This window comes from Tamandua tetradactyla, chromosome 2 (genome assembly GCF_023851605.1).
Source record: "Tamandua tetradactyla isolate mTamTet1 chromosome 2, mTamTet1.pri, whole genome shotgun sequence".
Taxonomy (NCBI): domain Eukaryota; kingdom Metazoa; phylum Chordata; class Mammalia; order Pilosa; family Myrmecophagidae; genus Tamandua; species Tamandua tetradactyla.
In genome coordinates, this window is record NC_135328.1 from 60107503 (window position 1) to 60128438 (window position 20936).

Sequence of the window (20936 nt, forward strand, 5' to 3'; positions counted from 1 at the left end):
TGAGTCCTTAATGGAGGGAGGCAAGGTCAGAGGCGGTAGTGGAAACGGTGACAAGAAAGAGGTTGGAGCCATGCAAGGAAGGGGCCATGAGCCAGCAATGCAAGAAACAAAATGGCAGAGAAAGAGATTGTCCCCTCAAAGCCTCCGGAAGGAACCAGCCCTGCCAAAACCTTGACTTTAGCCCTGTAAGATTCATTTTACACTTCTGACCTCCAGATTGTAATATGTGTGTGTTTTGTTTTGTTTTGTTTTGAAGATGGGTATTGTTTTAAGCCACTACATTTGTGGCATTTAGTGCAGCAACAGGAAACTAATACACCATACTTCTGATTTATAGAACACAGGCACCTTCCACACATTTTATTAAAAATATTTATTTAAAAAAAATCTTTGGAGGTTAAAAAAGAAGTGGTGTAACAGGGCCAGGACAGGGCAAAGTTTCCGACTTCCCGGTCAGATTTCCCCAGCCAGCTTCTCTCTGCGCCATCTCCAAGTTCCAGGCCTCTAGGCTCCCGTCTCGGTGACCTCCGCCGGGTGGTAGCTTGTGCTTCCTTTGGTCCCACCTTTGTGCCTGTACAACAGAGAGGCCTAATCAAGAAAACTGGCCCTTCATGGCCCTTTGTGCTCTGGACTCCACATCCAGGCCCAGCCCCTGGTGGGCTGAAGGGGGGAGGGTATTTCCCTGGAGGAGAGGGTCAGTACAATACCTTTGCCACCTTCTCATTTGCACAAAAAAGGCAATGCTGGTGACTGCAAAGAGGAGGCCAAAAACCAGGGCCAGGATGTCACCTGGGAGGGAGAGAGGAGGGGGGAAACCACAAAGGGTGACGACAGTCCATGGGGTTCACCGGAAGCCTGCCTCAGTGTGTGCCCTCCACCCCCACCCAGAGCTCTCCAGCAACCCTCAGTGCCTACAGGCCAGCAAAGGGATGGGGATGGATTCACAGGAAGGGGGTAAGACTTAAAGCTAAGTAAAAGGGATTACTTGGGGAGGAGATGCTAGGAGATTTTTGGAGCTTCATTTTGACCCGCCCTTGACCTCGGGTTGCCTGGGGAACCCCCACCTTGATCTGACTCTATGGTCTTAGGGTTGGAAATCTGTTCTGCAGAGGGGGAGCCTGGATGAGCGGAGGCAGTCCTGACTAGCTCCCCAGGGTTGGGGATGTCCCCCAGTGTCAAATGCAAGAGGAAGGTCACAGACTTACCAGCACCAAGGCAGGAGTGCACGCCAACTGAAGAGAAGAAGGAGGCATTAGAGCTGGGGGGCTGTGACCACAGGCGACAGACACCAGCACAAATGAGGACAGAGGAGGGGATGAGGGGCCTGTGACTGCAGGGACAAACCTGTACCTGAAGCAACGGTTGCAGGGCTACTGTCCACTCCAGCATAGAAGGAGGCCTCAATAATTCGCCCATTCAGAGGCTGTGTTGCTCTGAAGTTCAGCTGCAGCCGAGAGTCATCAGGCCCCCACAGGGACCCCGAGAGGGTGTGGAGCTGGGGAGGACAGAGGTCACAGACCAACTCACAAATGGCACCTCAGGGCCTCCTCTCTCCTCCCCCACCCAGCCCCTGGATCTCTTTATGCCTCCTCTTCCTCCTCTCATCCTATATTCCCTAAACGGCGCCCCCCACATCACCCCATGTCAGCACCATCATCAGCCCACGGCCCCACCTGCTTAGCACTCAGCCTCACTGTCTGGTTGAACACAGTCCAGATGACCCCCTGGGCACAGGGGGGTGTGGTCAGAGACCCCTCATATCGGAAGTAGCGGCTGAGGTCAGAGGGCAGCAGTGCAGACACATCCAGGCCTGGAACCCAGGTCTCTGAGCCTGTGGAGAGCACCTGTGTTCGGGTCTCACTAGACTGCTCCCCTTGGAGCCTTGCGGGGGCAGGTATACAGTTTTCCCTTCCAGAAGTCAAGCTGACTTAGCTCCCTGGGACCACTTCTTCACCTAAGAGTGGTCCCTTTTCCCTAATTCAGCACAGGACATAACTCAGAAGAAAGTATAGGGTTTTGGCCAACTGGAAAAGGTGTCACTAGGTGAGAGAAGAGCTCCTTAGGTCTTCCTTCTGAGTCTTTCCTCCCCTTTGTGTACGACTGTAACATATTTGGCAGCAGATTCATGATACAGAGAGAATTGAAAGAGCTGAATAACTTGGAAATAAGTATAAATACTTCTAACTATAAACTACTATAACAGATATGGAAACTCAAAAAGCACAGAGCTCTAGTTTAATAAAACTTAAAAGGTCCAGTAGAGTAAATTAGACTGGAAATGACCCATAGTAACGAGAGAAGTTAAAGATTTCCAACAACAGTATTTCAAAGTTTAAAATATTTGATGCTTATGAAGGAGAAATGGACAATTCTGAGAAAGATTTTAGCTGCCCAGCCTCAATGCCTGATGTTCCAGGCACCATGTGTCCTTCTGTGGTTTAGTTTTCAGTTTTAACCATAAACCTATGGACGGCAGTTTGACTTTGCCCATTTGCCTCTATTCAGCTGCATCATTATCAATATCTTACCTCAATCTCCTCCCACAAGGAAGCAGCCCATTTCCACCTGCAGACTCCCCAAGGACGATTCGATATAAACTAGGGTTCTGAAGTACCAGACTAGTAAACTGACCTTCTTTGGCAATTTCTTCCATATGTGACAGCAACTGCTCATAGGCGCCGTTTTCTTCTGGGCCCTCCTGGGAGATGACAGGGCAAGAGGCTGTGTCTGCGGCCAAGACGGGCTGCCTGAAGGGAAGGTGGGGTTCCCACAGTCCTCCCCCTTTCCTCAGCCCTGAGAGTGCTGAGGAACCCAAAACTTTATGCATTATTACTCACAGTGTGTTAACTCTTATTTTGCAAACTTACCAAGCAAGCTTGGACTGGCTATCAATGACAAATTAGAGAGGGAGGAAGGAAGTGGTGGGGAGGGAACTTTACCAAGATAAAGTATCTCGATGACCCAGGCCCTAATAACTTTTCCATTCTCACTCATCATTACCCACATACAAACTCCATCATCCCACCACAGAAAATCGTAACACACCTTTGTCTTCATGTTACCTCTGCATGCACCTTAGTAGTCATGTGTTTGACTGTGGAATGAGGTACTGACTGCCATTTATGATGGCATTTCTGAGGCACTTCTCTGAGCTTTGTGCTGTGAGGCTGATGTTAAGGAGTCAGGTAGGGAGTTAAGCCAAACGTCCACTAATCATTGAGTATGTATTCTCCATCACAGCGCAGAGAAGCCATGTGATATTTTATTTATTGTATTGCATGAAGGGGAAATCTCCTGGTGTCCAGTCTATTGTCTCTACCAGTTCCTGAACCTGTGGGATTTGGGGTCTTAGCACTACTGTGCCCTCTGTACGAAAGATGCCTCCTTTTCTTTCCCATTAGTGAAGGCTAGAGCTTCTCCTCCTCTGTGAAGCCTTTCTGGACTGCCTCTTTGGCTCTATCTGTGTGGTTTGCATACGTCCATCATGTTGGCTTTCCCCAGTGGCTGTGGGCTCCTTAGAGGCCAGGACCACATGTGAACCTTTCCTGTGGCCCAGTGCCAAGCTCACAGTGGGTGCTGCATGAACAAACTAAACAGTATATGAGGTTGAGGGCCCGGGGTCAGGGTAAGATATACACTGAGCCTACAGGCGTGGAAAAGCAAGGAGTGGGGTTGCTATGCAGGGCGGTTACCTGCAGAAAGGCGGCCAACACCACCAAGCCTCCCGGGCGCCCCAAGGCCTCTTTAACTTCGTCATAGGCGGTGCTGAGGAAAACCAAGTGGATCTGGAGAGGACACGCGGGTAGGAGTGAGCCAGATCTCGGACCCGCCACCCACTTCACCCCTCTGCGGCCAGGTCCGAGCTCACCTCCGCGGGGAAACGGTGGCCGTCGATCGTGTGCTCCGAGCCCGGACGACCAGCATCGCCCCAATGCAGATGCAGCTGCTGCGCCCGGTACTCCCGCCCGGGGGCCAGGGCCATCTCCAGCCCCTTGGGCAGAGTCAGCTGCGCTGCGGGGGAGGGGAAGGTGACTCGGACCCAGCCGCGAAACCCACTCCCAAGCACCGCCCCAACGCCTCTCTTCCATAGGTCCCACCTCCCCAGACAGCCCCCGCCCCGAGGGCCCCTCACCGCTGTGGCCATTGTTGCGCAGGCTCAGTTGCGGGAGCGGCGGAAGCTGGAAGCCCAGGAGTTGCAGGGGTCGCAGGGCAGGGGAAAACGCGGTGAGCTCAGGCCGGATGTCTACCGGGGACTGGAAGCGGCCTGCGCAGGCTGGGGACACCTGGGGCCAGGGCGGGCCGCCTGGGATGGCAGAGTATAGTCAGAAAGTCTGGGGACAAGGTCAGGAACTTTTAGGGAACCGGAGTAGAAAAAGTGAGGAGGTGGTGTCAGGAGGTCTCAGCGCGGGAAATGGAATCTGGAATGTGCCCAGGGACTGGAGGAGGAGGGTGCGGTGGGTGAGGCGCCGGGGACCAGAGTCAGGGATGGTTGTGGGGGTATCTTCAGAGTTGGGTGACCAGATGGGGTCTGTGGGGGGTGGGGGGGATGGATGGGGGGTCTCACCTCCGTAGCGCCAATGAATGTGGTCATCCCCTGCATAAATAAGGAGAAAGAGACCGATGCTCTAGTCCAGTCCCTCCCCAGTGAGCGGTACGCGGCGGACTCCCTACCCCAATGTGGATTCACAAACCCAGAGGCCCTGCAGGCACCTAACAGGGAACCCAGGTGCCCGAAGTGGGCCAGGTGTAAAGCACAGTAAGATTGCAGCCACACTAAAATGCGTACTTGAAAGTGATTTAAATGGGGAGTGTAATATATGTCACCACAATTAAGAACTTTAAAAAAAGCACCTTTTCAACAAAGAAGAAAAATTGCAATCAATTGTAACACTACAGCTGGCTGGGCCAAACAAAAATCCTACTGGCCCTGGAGGAACCCGCTTGGAACCCCTTCTTCAGGTCTGCAGAGAAGGTGTGGACCTCAGATCCCCGGGGTCCCAATCAGTAGACCGTCTTTCCTTTCTGTCTTACTCATCCCTCCTCCCCGCTCATCCCACTCGGCTTTCTGATCTCCAGCTCCTTTCTCAAAGCTCCTTTCTTCTACCTACTGTTTCCTTCTTCCTAGGTCTCGGTTTCCTCTCCTGCAGACTGAGGATGAGATGATCTCTCCATCCTCTCTGTGTCTTCCTCTGCCCCACTCTCCTGAATCTTTCCTTTTCTTCTCTCACACTTTTCCTTCTCTCCTCCTCTCCCCCCTATTTTTTCTCTTTACACATTTCTCATTTCTTTCTCCTCTCCACCCTCCCCCTTTCTTCTTTCCCAGCTCACCCCGCTCCACTGGGCTCCTTTTTTGCCTCGCCACCCGCCCTTTCGAGCTCTGCGAGGAGGAGGGGTCTAGTGGCAAGGGAGCCCCTGCCATTGGGAAGGACTGCTGTGGGAAGGCAGGCGCCTCGCCCGTGCACAGCCCCAGCCCGAGCTGGGTTATGGTGAGGGGAGGAATGAGTCTCCTGGAGCCTGGGTTTGGAGGCTGATAACCACTCACCTTTTTTCTTCCTGTGAACAGTCTTTTTCTGGCCTTGAGTATCCCTGGGTGCCTCACTAGTAGGTAGATCCTCTAACCTCGGAGAGTCTTCTTCCCCTGGTTTGGGTAGGTCCTCCTCTCCGGGTGGGTCCTCTTCACCGGGCAGATCCTCTTCACTGAATGAGCGCTCCTCGCCCAGTGGATCATCTTCCCCAGAGGACTCTCCTCCCACCGGGGGAGCCCCCTGCAGCTGGGGCAGGTTCTGGGGCTGGGCAGGTACCAGGAGCAACAATAGCAGCAGCAGTTGCCCAGTGAGGCCCTGTGCAGGGACCGGGCTCAACAGAGGGAGCCAGGGACTGGGGCACAGGGGAGCCATGCGGCTGGCAGTGGGGTGTCCTGTGTGCACGGGCTGTACGTGCGTTGGAAATAGGAGCCGGATGGGGGGAGGAGCAAGCCTGGAGGGGAGCAGGCTGACTCACAGAGTGCCCTTTTGTAGAGATGGAGACAAAGTCCTGCGGGTTTATCTGGCCCCGTGCCCCTTCCCCAATACCAAAGCCGGTTTTGAGGGTAGGGTGGAGAGCAGGTGTGTGTGCAGGCAGAAGGTTATCAGGGGCACCGGCTTGGCCTGGGACCCAAGGCACCACCTGGCACTACACAAGCTCTCCCTGGCACCACGCAGGTGCTTGCCAGCTAGCCTCAGCTAACCCTGGCCTGTGTCCCAGTCTCAGGCAGGAAAGGGGAAAGACTGGGAGCTGGAGCCCCCCATGTCCTCTGGCTGAGAGGGAAGGCAGCACATGCACATAACCCTGACCCAGCCAGGGGGCAGGTAAAGAGGTAAGGCAGTCTGCTGGGGAAGCCTGAGGGTGAGTAAGTGGATTGATGGATGGGTGGATTGGAGGCAAATTTGAAAATGAATGGAAGGTTCATTATATGCGTGAAAGGGACTCTAATGGGTTTAAACTAAATTTATTTCTCATGTTTTTTCCCCTGCTCAAAAACCTTCACTGACTCCCCACTGCTTACCAAATTATACCCATCAGCTCCCTCCAGTCTACTTCCAAGTCCTTTCACAGTCTTACCCAAGATACCTTTTCATCTTATTTCCTATTATTCTCCCTCATATTCCAGCCAAATTAAATTATTTCTTTTTGTCCGAACGTTTTACCACCTTTGTTCATCTAGTTCTTGTTGCCTGGAAAGCCATTCACTCTTGCATTCAACAAATATTTATTTAGCACCTACCAAATGTCCCAGGCACTGGGCTACGGACTAGGGGTACAGAATTAAAAATAAGACACAGCCCCTGCCCTTGAGGAGTTTACAGTCTAGTGGGGGCAAATACTTAGGAAAGCGAGAATAATGCTGCCTAAGAAGGTAAAGCTGAAATAGGCAAAATTTGATGAGGGTCTTGAAAGAGAAGTAGCCGTTCAAGAAGAGAAACAACTTCTTGGCAAAGAAAATGGCCTGAGCACGGGCATGGTGGTGCTTTAGGAAGGGATTCTGCATCATCCCAGTGCAGGTTACATGAGAGACAGGAATGATGAGGACGGGAAGGCAGGGGCCGCGTGAGCAGGAGCTTTTAATACCACGATAAGGAGTTTGACTTCATCCTGTAAGCGGAGAGGAGATATTAAATATTTAGAGGAGAGACTGAATCCAGTTCTCATAGGAGGTTGTGCTGAAGGCTGGTGTGGAGCACACATTGAAGGGGAGACCGAGTGCAAGAAAACGAAGTAGAAGAGTGAGAGAACCTCAGGAATAGGCTTGGGACTCATCTGCCTATTAATTCAGCAAACATTTCTTGAGTCTCCTCCAGTCAGCCAGGCACTGTTCTAGGCCCTGGGGATGTAGATTAAAGTAGAGAACAGCCTCTACTTTTCTGTAACTTAATTCTAGTAAGATCCTTACTAGTTCCCCAAACCGGAAGAGAACAAATTTCTCTCAGGTAGCCCATATCTAGCGCTAAAATTCAGGAGGTATGTACCAATATGGTTGTATAGGTTAATATATTGAAATATTTCAAATTCTGTTAGTAAACAGTCGAGGCTCCTAGCCCCCAGGCTGCTCCCTGCTACCCCAAATCCTCCCTGGGTATCCTGTAGACCTCCTCACCCGATCCCTCATCTAAAGTGGTAATGCCTGGCACAGCAGGGACCCCAGCCAGCTTCTATTCTGATGGGCCAGTGCTTGTGCATCTAGCACCATGTTAAGTATTTTTTATTATCTCCTCTCTAAATCCCCTTAATTCTTTAAGACTCAGCTCAAGGGCTACTTCCTCTGAGAAGCCTTTCTTAATCCATTCACCACCACCAGTTAAGAAGAGATCTCTTCCTCTGAGCCACCACAGTTCCTTGCCTGCTTTTGCTAATGCCCCTGCCTACCATCTCATTTCTATTAGGGCGATTTATGACCACACTTTATCGGCTGTTATAGCCTTGAGCTCCATAAGGGCAGAGTCCAGCATTTGATTGAGTCTTTAATCAAACAGCCATTATGGAACATTATCTCTGTGCAGACCACCCCATGGAGTACTTGAGGGATACCAAATTGATTTAAGTTGCCTTCCCTGTCCTGAAGGAGCTTACTGTCATGACATGTACATGTCTAACCACAAGTGCTCCAGGAGCAGGACATCACATTTTTATGGCATCCTAAATTATCTGCCTAGTCCGAGTGACTGTCATACTATATACAAAACTTGTAGGGCTGAACAGCTATTCTCCTAGTTGCCACGTTAGGAGGTAGCCAGCCTAACTGAATATGGGTGGTCATTCTGGACCCAAACACAAAGCCCCCCACGGCAGTCTGGCCCATTGTGCGCTCAACTGTCTTGGTCAGCTGTGCAGTACCTTGCTTGGTAATAGCTGGGTTGGATGGATGTGTACAAAACAAAATGTGGTTAACAGCTAATCTAGTTGACGTGGAAAAGGTCATGGGAGCACAGAGTGTGGAGTCTGTGTGTCTGGTATTTTTCTCCAACTCCATTCCTAGCTTGATTTCTGTTTGCCTCTTCCCAAATGTTCTGAATGTTGCAGTCACTCCTTTTCTTCTCTGGATTTTTGAGATCTCTGACAGGATCTTTCTGTGTGCCCCTCTATACGGATTCTATATGTCTGCATGGATCTCTCTTCACCATCTCCCCACTGCTTCCTCTAAGTATTTCCGGCACAGATCTGCCTCTAGGTGCAGACCTCCCTCTGTTACAGATCACTCTTTCCCCAAATGCTGATCTCTGTGGGTCTCTCTCTTTAGTTCTCTGTCTCTGAGTGTGTGTGACTGTATCTCTGCTCTGGGCGGGGGATGTGGACTTTCACCTGGATCGTGCCTTCATGGCTGGGAATCTGCCAAACCATAAAACAGGTTTGAGCTCCCAGAGTTCTTGTTTCCTAAGCCTCCCCAGGATGGGACAAGGCATGCTTAGGACTGACTGACTGGGACACCCCACCCAACCTGTGGTTATTTAAGGCCAAGTCTTTGGTCATTAGGGCCTGTGTCTTCAGATGCTGAGGGACTGTGTTACTAAAACAGGTCTCTGCTTCTCCCAGGGTTGCAGAGAAGGGAATTATTACCTGGCGGGTTTGGAGAAGAAAAGTACTTGCCCTTCTGCCATGGAGTAGGAACCAAGACAGATGAAAGCCCTGCTGGGGCCTTGAGGCTGGCTTGTAGTTCTTGCCTGCTTCACTGTATTTATCAGTTTCCTGATTTGACTTAAGTCTATGAAAGACTCCACTCAGTCAAAATGACCACAAACTCAGGGGTTTAAAACAACAAAGATTTATTCTCTCACAGCTTTGGAGGCCAGAAGTCTGGAATCTGTTTGTTGGCAGGGCCGCGGTCCTGGTCAAGGGCTCCAGGAGTTCTTTGGTTTACGGCTGTATAATTCCAATCTCTGTTTCCATCTTCACACGGCTTTCTCCTCTTCTCCGTGTATCTCTTCTCTGGGAGTACCTTATAAGGCCACTTGTCCTGGATGATCTAATCTCAAAATCCTTATCTTCATCATATTTGTAAAGATCCTTTTTCCAAATAAGATCATAATCACAGATTCCAGGAGTTAGGACATAAGACATGGATATATCTTTATGGAAACCACTATTCCACCCACTATATTGTCAAAGAAAAACATTCACTGGACAATGAAACAGGCAAGGATAACTTTATTCATAGTTACCATGGTAGGGAGTAAAATGCAACTCCTGGAAATAAGGACAGCACACTTCTTTATTTTTTATTTTAAAACACAACACAAACATCTTAACTGATGATCATTCTGTTCTACATATATAATCAATAATTCCCAATATCATCACATGGTTGCATCATGATCATTTCTTAGACCATTTGCATCAATTCAGAAAAAGAAATAAAAAGACAATAGAAAAAAATTCATATATACCATACCCCTTACCCCTCCCTTTCATTGATCACTAGCATTTCAATCTAAATTTATTTTAATATTTGTTCCCCCTATTATCTTTATTTTACTCATCTGTTGATAAGGTAGATAAAAGGAGCATCAGACATAAGGTTTTCACAATCACACATCACATTGTGAAAGCTTTATCATTATACAGTCATCTTCAAGAGACATGGCTACTGGAACACAGCTCTACATTTTCAGGCAGTTCCCTCCAGCCTCTCTATTACATCTTGACTAACAAGGTGATATCTATTTAGTGTGTAAGAATAACCTCCAGGATAACCTCTCGACTCTGTTTGGAATCTCTCAGCCATTGACACTTTGTCTCATTTCACTCTTCCCCCTTTTGGTCAAGAAGGTTTTCTCAATCCCTTGATGCTGAGTCTCAGCTCATTCTAGGATTTCTGTCCCACATTCCCAGGAAGGTCCACACTCCTGGGAGTCATGTCCCACATAGACAGGGGGAGGGCAATGAGTCTACTTGTTGTGTTGACAGCACACTTTTTAAGGGCTGGGGTAGGTTGGAGGATGATGGGGAGTCGACCACTGGGATGGGTGAGTGATCTACTGAGGTTGCAATTGGCACCACTTGGTTCAGAATGTTTTTCTTTGCAGTAATTAGGTCACCTGGAGTTTGGATGGGCCAGGAGAGAGGAAGGGGGCTGGGGTTGAGATTGGCAGTTTAGAATAGGTGGTATCTGAAGCTGTCTTCTTCTGTAGTCTGAGTTATTTTTCTCTGTAGTCCCATAGTGGCAAGATTTATTTCAAGGTAGTCAGGGTGGGAGAGGGAGTGGATGGGTGTGTGTGAGGAGCATGGTCAGCAGCATGGCCCAGAGAAAGAAAAACAGTCTTGGTCAATACCACCAGACATTGTGGAAAGGACGTGGAAGCACCAGATGAGGAGGGATGGGTTTGTGTTGGAGACCTGCATGTCTTCTGCGCTTAACCTCTTCATACTCTACATAGGCAGTTATAGCCACTCCTACGGCTTCTATAAACTGATGACAACCAAGAATCCCCAGGCAGGGCTCTCTTCCCTGTGTCACACCCATAACCACCTGCCTAATGGACAGCCCCACAAGTATCTCAAGCTTAATAGGCTCCATGCAGAATTCACCTTCTGGAAAGACCTCCTTTTTGTAAGATTTTAAAAATATATTATTTTTTCTTTAATAGAGAAGTTGTGGGCTTACAGAACAATCATGCATAAAATACAGGAGTCCCATAAACCACCCCATTACCAACACCTTGTGTTAGTGTAGAACATTTGTTACTATTGAGAGCACATTTTAATAATTGTACTATTAATTAACTCAATAGTTTAACTTAGGGTTCACTACTTTCTGTTGTGAAGTTCCACGGAACAAAAACATTTCATTGTTACAATATATACAATCTAACATTTCCCCTTTTAATCTTATTCCGATATATATTTCATGCTGTTAACTGCATTCACTATGTTGGGCTACCATCACCACTGTCCATTACCAACATTTCCATCATTCCAAATAGGAACCCTGTACATTTTAAGCCTTAACTTCCCATTCCCTGTACCCACCCTGTCCCTGGTAACCTATATTCTACATTCTGACTCATGAGTTTGCTTATCCAAGTTGTTTCAAATCAGTGAGATCATATAATAATTGTCCTTTTGTGTCTGGCTTATTTCACTCAAAATGATATCTTCAGGGTTCATCCATGCTGTTGCATTGTTGAAGGACTTGATTCCTTCTTAGGGCTGAATAATATTCCATTGTGTGTATATATACATTTTATTCATCCAGTCATCAGTTGATGGGCATTTGGGCTGCTTCCCTCTTTTTTGCAATTGTGAATAATGTCGCTGTGAACGCTGGTATGTAAATATCTGTTTGAGTCCCTGCTTTCCCTTCTTTTGGGTAAATATTTAGCAGTGGGATTTCCAGGTCATATGGTAGTTCTATACTTAACTTTCTGAGGAACCACCAAACTCGTCCACAGCAGCTGCCCCATTTTACATTGCCATTAGCAACGAATGAGTTTTCCTATTTCTCTGCATCCTCTCCAACATGTTATTTTCCATTAAAAAATTTTTTTTTCATTTTCCAAATTTAAAATTATTTTTTAATTTCAATTTAAAAAATTAGAAGAGGTAAAAAATTACCCTTTCTAATGGGTGTGAAAAGGTTTAGTTTTGATTTGCATCTTCTGATGGCTAATGATGTTAAGCATCTTTTAATGTGCTTTCTTAGGAGAGACATCTGTTCAAGTCTTTTACCCATTTTTAAAATGAGTTAGCTTTTTGCTGTTAAGCTGAAGGATTTCATTGTCTATTCTAGATATTATACCTTTATTGGATATGTGGTTTCCAAATATTTTCTCCTATTGTGTAGGTTGTCATTTTACTTTCATGATAAAGTCATTTGAGGCACAAAAGTTTTTAATTTTGATGAGATCCCATTTATCTATTTTTTTTTTCTTTTGTTGCTTGTGCTTTGGGTAGAAAATCTAAGAAACCATTGCCTAACATAAGGTCCTGAAGATGCTTCCCTACAATTTTTTCTAGGAGTTTAATAGCACTAGCTGTTATGTTAGGGTGTTTGATCCATTTGGAGGTGATTTTTGTATATGGTATGGGGTAGGGGGTCCTCCTTTTTTTTTTTTTTTTTTAAATGGAGATCCAGTTTTCCCAGCACCATTTATTGAAGAGATTATTCTTTCCCAGTTGATTGGTCATTGCCACCTTGTCAAAAATCACTTGGCCATTGGCCATAACTGTGAGGGTTGATTTCTTAGTTCTCGGTTTGATTCCATTGGTCTATATGTCTGTCATTGTACCAGCACCATGCTGTTTTGATTACTGTGGCTTTGTAATAAGTTTTAAGGTCGAGAAGTGTACATCCTCTAACTTCATTCTTCTTTTTCAAGATGGCTTTAGCTATTTGGAGCCCCTTACCCTTCCATATAACTGGCTTTTCCATTTCTGCTAATAAGGTTGTTGGAACTTTTATTGGAATCACATTGAATCTATAATTTGTTTTGCGTAGAATTTGGGTAGAATCGTAACAATATTTAGTCTGCCAATCCATGAACACGGAATGTCCTTCCATCTATTTTGGTCTTCTTAGATTTCTTTCAGCAATGTTTTGTACTTTTCTGGATACAAGTCCTTTACATCCATGGTTAGATTTATTCCTAGATATGTGATTCTTTTAGTTGGTATTGTGAATGAATTTTTTTCTTGATTTATTCATCCTATCATTCATTATTTTGTGTATAGAAACACTACTGATTTGGGGGTCTTGATCTTGTACCCTACCACTTTTCTGAATTCATTTATTATCTCTAGGAGCTTTGTTGTGGATTTTTCAGGCTTTTCTGTATATAGTATCCTATCATTTGAAAATAGGGGAAGTTTTACTTCTTCCTTTCCGATTTGGGTGCCTTTTATTTATTTATTTTTCTTGTCTAATTGCTCTGGCAAGAACTTCCAGTACAATGTGCAATAACAGTGGTGACAGTGTGCATCCTTGTCTTTGCCCTGATCTTAGAAGGTTTTCAGTCTTTCAACATTAATTAGAATGTTAACTGTGGGCTTTTGATATATGCCCTTTAGCATGCTGAGAAGTTTCCTTCTATTCCTAGCATTCTAAGTGTTTTCTTTTCAAAGAATGTTGTTCTTTGTCAAAAACCTTTTCTGCATCAATTGAACATCTTTTATTTTATTTTTGGATGCATGGTCCCGAAATCGAACCCATGTCTCTTGCATGGAAGGCAAGCATTCTACCACCGAACCACCCATGCACCCCTCTGCATCAATTGAGATGATCATATGGTTTTGTTTCAGTTTGCTAAAGCTGTCAGAATGCAATATACCATGAATGGGTTGGCTTTTACAATGGGGATTTATTAGCTTACAAATTTACAGTTCTAAGTCCATGAAAATATCCAAATTAAGTTCTAAGTCCATGAAAATATCCAAATATCCATTAACAGGACGACGTTCTCTGAAGAAAGGCTGCCAGCATCTGCCACCTGAAAGGTACATGGCTGGTGTCTGCTGGTCCTTCTTTCCCGGGTTTTGTTGCTTTCAGCTTCTGGCTTCAGTGGCTTCCTCTCTCAGTTTCTGTGGGTGTGTCCTTGTCTCTCAGCTTCTCTAGGGCTTCTCTGGGCTCTCTGGGCTTTTTTGTGTATGTCCTTTATCCTCTTATAAAGGACTCTAGTAAGGGGATTAAGATCCACTTTGAATGGGGTGGGTCACACCTCAATTGAAACAACCTAATCAAAAGGTCCCACCCACAGGAGGTCTGCACCCACAGGAATGGATTAAAAGAACACGGCCTTTTCTGGAGTATATAACTGCTTCAAACCACCACAGGATTTATAATATGGTGTATTATATTAATTTTCTTATTTCTTATTTTGAACCAAATTTGAATACCCAAGATAAATCCCACCTGATTGTATTGTATGATTCTTTTAATATGGTGTTGGATTCAGTTTGCTAGTATTTTTTGAGGATTTTTGCATTTATATTCACAAGAGAATATAGTTTTCTTTTCTTGTGATTTGTTTATCTGACTTTGGTATGAGGATGATGTTGGCCTTGTAGAATGAGATAGGAATTGTTCCCTCCTCTTCAATTTTTTGGAAGCATTTGAGCAAATTTGGAGTTAAGTCTTCTTGGAATGTTTGTAGAATTTCCCTGAAGCTCTCTAGTTTTGGGCTTTTCTTTGTCAGGAGGTTTTTGATTACAGATTCAGTCTCTTCCCTAGTAATTGGTATATTTAGATCTTCTATTTCTTCTTTTTTTTTTTTTTTTTGCATGGGCAGGCACCGGGAATTGAACCCAGGTCTCTGTCATGGCAGGCGAGAACTCTGCCACTGAGCCACTGTGGCCTGCCCCTTTCTATTTCTTCTTGAGTCAATGTAGGTAGTTTATGTGTTTCTAAGAATTTGTCCATTTCATCTTGGTTATCTAAGATACTGGCTTATAGTTTTTCATATTATCTTCTTATAGTTCTTTTTATTTCGTGGGGTCAGTAGTAATATTCTCCCTTTCATTTCTGATTTTCGTTATTTGTATCCTCTCTTTTTTCCTTTTTCATTCTACCTAAAGGTTTTTCAATTTCATTGATCTTTTCAAAGAACCAACTTTTATTTTTGTTGATTCTATTTTTGTTGTTGTTTGTTTTCTGTTTCATTTATATCTGCTCTAACCTTTGTCATTTCCTTCCTTCTCCTTTTGTGTTTAGTTTGCTCTTCTTTTTTCTAGTTCTTCCAGTTTTGAGGTTAGGTCTCTGATTTGAAGTCTTTTTTTTTTTTTTAATTTCTTTTTCTGAATTGATGCAAATGTTTGAAGCCTTTTTTTTAATGTAAGCATTTAGATCTGTACATTTCTCCCTCAGCACCGCCTTCACTGCATCCCGTAAGTTTTGGTAGGTTCTGTTTTCACCTTTATTCACCTCAAGATATTGCTTAATTTTGCTTCTCATTTCCTCTTTAACCCACTGGTTGTTTAAGACTATGTTGTGTAATTTCCACAGATTTGTGAATTTTCCATTTCTCCGTTATTGATTTCTAGCTTCATTCCATTGTGTTTGGAGGATATACATTGTATGATTTCAATATTTTAAAATTTACTGAAACTCTCTTGTGACTTAAGATATGTCTATCCTGGAGGATGATCCATGTGCACTTGAGAAGAATGTGTGTTCTGTTTGTCTTGGGTGCAGTGTTCTGTATATGTCTCTTAAGTCTAGTTGATTTGGTGTATCATTCAAGTCCTGTACTTCCTTATTGATCTTCTGACTAGGTAGTCTATTCATTATTGAAAGTGGTATGTTAAAGTCTCCTACTATTAATGTATAACTATCAATTTCTCCCTTCAAATCTCAATATTTACTTCATAAAATTTTGGGTGCTGCTGTTAGGTACATATATATATTTATTTATTGTTTTTTTTTATATATATTTATAATTCTCACATCTTTCTGTTGACCTTTCCCTTTTATCAGTATATATTGACTGTGTTCGTCCCTTGTGGTAGTTCGATTCAGTTGTCAACTTGGCCAGGTGAAGGCACCTAGTTTTGTTGCTGTGGACATGAGTCAATGGTAAGTGAACCTCATCTGTCGCTGATTACATCTGCAGTCGGCTAGGAGGCGTGCCTGCTGCAATGAATGATGTTTGACTTAATTGGCTGGTGCTTAAATGAGAGAGCTCAATGTAGCACAGCCCAAGCAGCTCAGCATACTTCATCTCAGCACTCGCAGCTCAGCCCAGGCCTTTGGAGATGCAGAAAGGAATCACCCCGGGGAAAGTTGTTGGAATCCAGGGGCCTGGAGAGAAGGCCAGCAGAGACCATCCTGTGCCTTCCCACATAAGAAAGAACCTCAGTGGAAAGTTAGCTGCCTTTCCTCTGAAGAACTAACAAAATAAATGCCTTTTATTAAAAGCCAGTCCATTTCTAGTGTGTTGCATTCTGGCAGCTAGCAAACTAGAATATCCCTCATAGCTGTTTTTTTGACTTAAAGTCTATTTTACCCAATATTAGTACAGCCACCCCAGCTCTCTTTTGAATACTACTTGCCTGATCACCCTCAACCTACCTGCATCTTTTTATTCTTTTTTTTTTTTTTTAACATGGGCAGGCACCGGAAATCGAACCCGGGTCCTCTGGCATGGCAGCGTTCTTGCCGCTGAGCCACCGTGGCCCACCCTACTTACCTGTATCTTTGAACGCAAATCACCTAGATTAGCTGTTAACCACAGATGCACAGATGCCTCAGATTTCTGATACCTACTGACAAAATGGCACCGTTGATTTATTTCCAGGGCTACTGCCAGCTCTTCAAAAAGCCTAAGTAAGGAAAATTGGGTACATTATATCTTCAACCGGGCAGCACAGAATCACACCTGTGTGTTACAGACGCCTGCTGACAAGAAGCTAATTAGCTGCCGGGTTTGGATGAACCAAGAAAATGAGTTAGTAATTTAAAACCTACAAACGTTTGTTTGGGGCCCAAAATATTTCAAACCCTGTGTCCCACGAGGGCTCCTGGCAGTGAAAACCCTGGGAACGACTGACAGCCCCCCACTTCCCACCCCAGTGTCTGATACCTGCTCAGAAGAGAGTATGTCCGTATCGCCCCCTTCCCAATTCTACAGATGGGACGCTGAGGCCCTGCCAGTGCCTGAACTCTCAAGTCTCCTGACTCCGGACCCAAACTTGGTGCCCCTCACTGCAGGGCCCACCCATCTGGCCGCACCTGCAGCACCAGCCTGTGGACGGCACAGAGCTGTGGCCCAGAACACCCAGCGGGCTCGGGCGGTTCGCTGCGAACACACCCTCCTTCGCGTCCAGCCTCCCGGCGCCAGGGGGCGCCCTGGGTCCCCCCGCGGCCCCGCCCCCTTAGCGGTCGGGATTTGAATCTCCGGCGCCCGGCGGCCGGAAGTGGTGACCCCTTATCCTGGCCATGGGGACCCCGGTCCCCGGCGCGCGGTGCCCGGTGCAAGAGCAGCGTGCACGGTGGGAGCGGAAACGCGTCTGCACAGCCCGGGAGCTGCTGGAGACCGAGCGGCGATACCAGGAACAGCTGGGACTGGTGGCCACGGTGCGGGACTCGCACACCCTCCCCATGTAGGGCGGGGATTCCAGGGTGAGAGGGTCTCTGCAAGGTCGGTGACCCCGAGAATGGGCTAAGGACCGTCCACTTGTACAACTGTAGCTGTGCCTCGGCATTAGCCTCCTCTTCCCCCAGGCTAACGTCAGTATTCTCCCTCAGTACTTCCTGACGATCCTGAAAGCCAAGGGGACCCTCCGACCACCAGACCGCCAGGCCCTGTTTGGGCCCTGGGAGCGCATCTACGGCGCCAGTCAGTGAGTGGAACGGGCTCGGGGAGAGGGAAGGAGGGACAGCCCTGGCTTCTGGCAGTGCGCTGAGCTCGGATTCCGCCAGTTACTTCACTTGTGACCTTGGCTGAATGCCTTAACCTGCCCCCGATTTTCCAACTGTAGAACTGGGTAGTAGCACTAATTCACAGGCAGGATTATGAGAATTAAAGGAGGTGGTGCTTAAGCAGTTCTTGAACTGTTTCTTATCTTTGTCCACTCAGGGAGCTGCTTCTCTACTTGGAAGAAGGACACTGGGGACAGGGGCTCGAGAGCTTCTGCTCCCACCTGGAGCTCTACACCCAATTTGCTATCAACGCAGAGAGGTCCCGGACCACCCTGCAGGTACCCAACCTCTCTTGTCCCAACATTTCCTTTTCACCTGTAACTCCATACAGTTCCTGCATTTATAGAGCCCCCTGGTTCCCCACTCTGTGCTAAGTTCCCTGTAAGGCGATAGGGTTTCTCTCAGGACACAATTACTGAAGGCTGGGAACGTGTACACAGATGAATGCAATACAAGGAGTGGCTTCCCTCTCTGCTGCCAACTCTTTCCTCCTTATTGCAGAGGGAGCTAAAGAAAAACAAACAGTTCCGGAGGTTCCTGCAGCTTCAGGAAGGACGGCCTGAGTTTGGGGGCCTTCAGCTCCAGGACCTGCTCCCTCTGCCTCTGCAGCGGCTCCAGCAGTGAGTGAACTCTTTTCACTCTCTAGAGTGACCTGAGCCAACCTCTCTTCTCTGAGTCTGTATGACTGCTGCCCTCAGGTTCATGGGAAGCCATGGGGTCTGTCCCAATTCCTACCTCTCCCCTGGGCCAAACTGCTCCTAAGAACCTTTTGCAAGAGTAAATGTGAACCCTCGGAGTCCCTCAAGCTCTTAGTCACAGCATTCCAGCTACACTGAACCTATGGAGAGGGGAGGCCTGGCATAGGGTCTGAGACAGGTAACCTGGGAGAATTTGTTGAGATAAGGGGGGCCAGGCTGTCTTAGAATTTTTGTCTCTGAAGATGAGGTAAGAAAGGGCTTATATAATCAGGTTGTGTGTTGCATCCTTCTTGGGCTAATAAACTTTCACCTTGGGATCTGGCCCCCTGAACTGTAGTCACCTGTCCTTGATTCTTCAGTGTGGAATGGAGGAGGGCCATGTTCTGTAAGCTGAGAGTTCTGAGACCCAGATAATGAAAGGGGGATACAACAGCCAGAAATAGATCTCTTTGAAGTGTGAGTCTGGGGATCTGTGTGCCAGGCAAGGGGATTTTGCTCAGGCCTGCTTTCCCTCATAGACTTCAAACAATCCAATTTCAGGTATGAGAATCTCGTCATTGCTCTGGTCGAAAACACAGGCCCCAACAGCCCTGACCACCAACAGCTCACACGTACGTTCCTGCTTCTCTGCAGCTCAGGCACAAGGCTGCCTCTGCTGTACCTGCTATCTAGTTCTGACCTCCAATAATGGCTGCTGGTCTGTCCCTGTCTTCCACTGACATGTATTCAGTGTCGTTGCTGGCCTGCATACTCTTCACGAAGTCAGACCCTGACCCACTCTGGAATAGGCTGTCTTTCACTACCACCAGTTGTTATTCCAGGGGCTGCCCAACTAATAAGTGAGACTGCCCAGCGAGTCCACACTATTGGTCAGCAACAGAAGAATGACGAGCACCTCCGGCGTGTCCAGGCTCTGCTCAGTGGACGCCAAGCAAAGGGGCTTACCTCAGGTGGTCTGCCTACTTTCCCCTCAATCTTCAGCTGCCCCTTTTGTACTCACCCTTTCCCTCTTTAGAGCCAGCACACCCCGTTTCCTCAGCTTTCCTCTCCTATTCCCATTGGTCATGGTCCTGGATCTGCACTAGATTAACTGCTCCCCCATCCCCCAGGGCGCTGGTTCCTCCGCCAGGGCTGGCTGCTGGTGGTACCTCCTCGTGGGGAGCCGCGGCCCCGCATGTTCTTCCTCTTCTCTGATGTGCTCTTGATGGCCAAGCCTCGCCCCCCACTGCACCTGCTGCAGAGTGGCACCTTTGCCTGCAGGGCCCTCTACCCCATGGCCCAGTGTCAACTCTGCAGGATCTTCGGGCACTCAGGAGGTCCTTGTGGTGGACTGCTCAGCGTAAGTAATAGGAGGGCGCCCTGAGGTAAGGTTTGCAGAGGCCTAGAATAAACCTCAAACCCCTTTGGACCTGTTTATCTCCTGGGCCCCCTTTCATGGGAACTGAGTCATCTATTCTGGAAGAGGATAGCCGGGGCTGGAGATTCATACATAGTTCTCATCCCCTTCCCGAATTAACTTGAAAATGGCAAGGGCTTAGCTTTAGCCTGGACCTTTCTGACCCAGGCACTAAGAGGTGGTCTCTCCCTAGCTGTCTTTCCCTGATGAGAAGCTACTGCTTATGTCTACAGACCAAGAGGAGCTGTCGTGCTGGTACCACAGCCTGACTTTGGCCATCAGGTAACTCGTGTCTTTCCCCAGGAAGAGTGCTGTGATGAAGCCGGCAAGGCTCTAACTACCGTGGTGAAAATGAGCAATGCTGATCCTGTTTGAGGCCCTGTATGCATCTGGGATCTCCCAGCCCCGTGGGTGATTTTATCTGCATAGCATGCTTATGCTAGTGCCTGAACTGACTGTCTTCCCTCCACAGCAGCCAGAAGAACTAGAGGAATTCTACAAATTCCAGAACAGGATACCTCAGGGACACGTCAGAGCCATGAATACAAAGGAATCTTCTTCAATACTAAACAAATCACGGAACTCTTTATGATTTGAAAGGGGTCATTTTGTGCTTGGTTGGCATCAAGGCCAGTTAATCATTTAACTAGTACTTAATCAGGATACCAAAATTCTACTCAATTGAACCTTGGTTGAACCAGCCCCTCCAAGAGAGATGAGGGGATTTGAAACTGATTAGCTCAGTGCTGCGTCTGTGTCTAGTCGTGTATCAAGGTTACTGCTTTTTATATGTGGCTATTTTTATGCTGTATATAGTTTCTGGAATTGTTTTTCCCACTGGATTTTAGTAAAGTTTTTTTTGGAACGGACTTTCTGTTTCAGCTACACTGTATGAGAAAAAGGATTTTTGTGCCATGAAGGTTGGACTGATGGAGGCTTTAGGAATACAAGGAAAAGAACT

At 46.9% G+C, this 20936-nt stretch overlaps 2 protein-coding genes across 6 annotated transcripts; one reads left to right on the forward strand and one right to left on the reverse strand.

Annotated features, from left to right (window-relative positions):
* Positions 1–358: 358 nt before the first annotated feature.
* On the reverse strand, positions 359–6079 carry CA9 (carbonic anhydrase 9). The gene is made up of 11 exons (XM_077147787.1): positions 5543–6079; positions 4565–4594; positions 4133–4303; positions 3869–4011; positions 3693–3785; positions 2632–2698; positions 1674–1831; positions 1351–1495; positions 1206–1232; positions 708–789; positions 359–571 (listed from the first exon to the last, which is right to left on the reverse strand). The coding sequence occupies exons 1-11, from the start codon at positions 5895–5897 to the stop codon at positions 505–507; spliced, it is 1338 nt and encodes a 445-aa protein (XP_077003902.1). The 5' UTR covers positions 5898–6079; the 3' UTR covers positions 359–504.
* On the forward strand, positions 4170–20844 carry ARHGEF39 (Rho guanine nucleotide exchange factor 39). 5 transcript variants are annotated; one of them, XM_077147793.1, is made up of 11 exons: positions 4175–4224; positions 16758–16907; positions 17091–17536; positions 17708–17802; positions 18039–18159; positions 18383–18501; positions 19120–19190; positions 19401–19532; positions 19689–19918; positions 20169–20257; positions 20448–20844. In XM_077147793.1, the coding sequence occupies exons 3-11, from the start codon at positions 17399–17401 to the stop codon at positions 20461–20463; spliced, it is 1011 nt and encodes a 336-aa protein (XP_077003908.1). In that variant the 5' UTR covers positions 4175–4224; positions 16758–16907; positions 17091–17398; the 3' UTR covers positions 20464–20844. The 5 variants fall into 5 exon arrangements, with proteins under 5 accessions (XP_077003909.1, XP_077003908.1, XP_077003912.1 ...); XM_077147797.1 differs by having other exon boundaries at positions 4222–4342; positions 20451–20844; XM_077147792.1 differs by having other exon boundaries at positions 4224–4342.
* Positions 20845–20936: the final 92 nt, after the last annotated feature.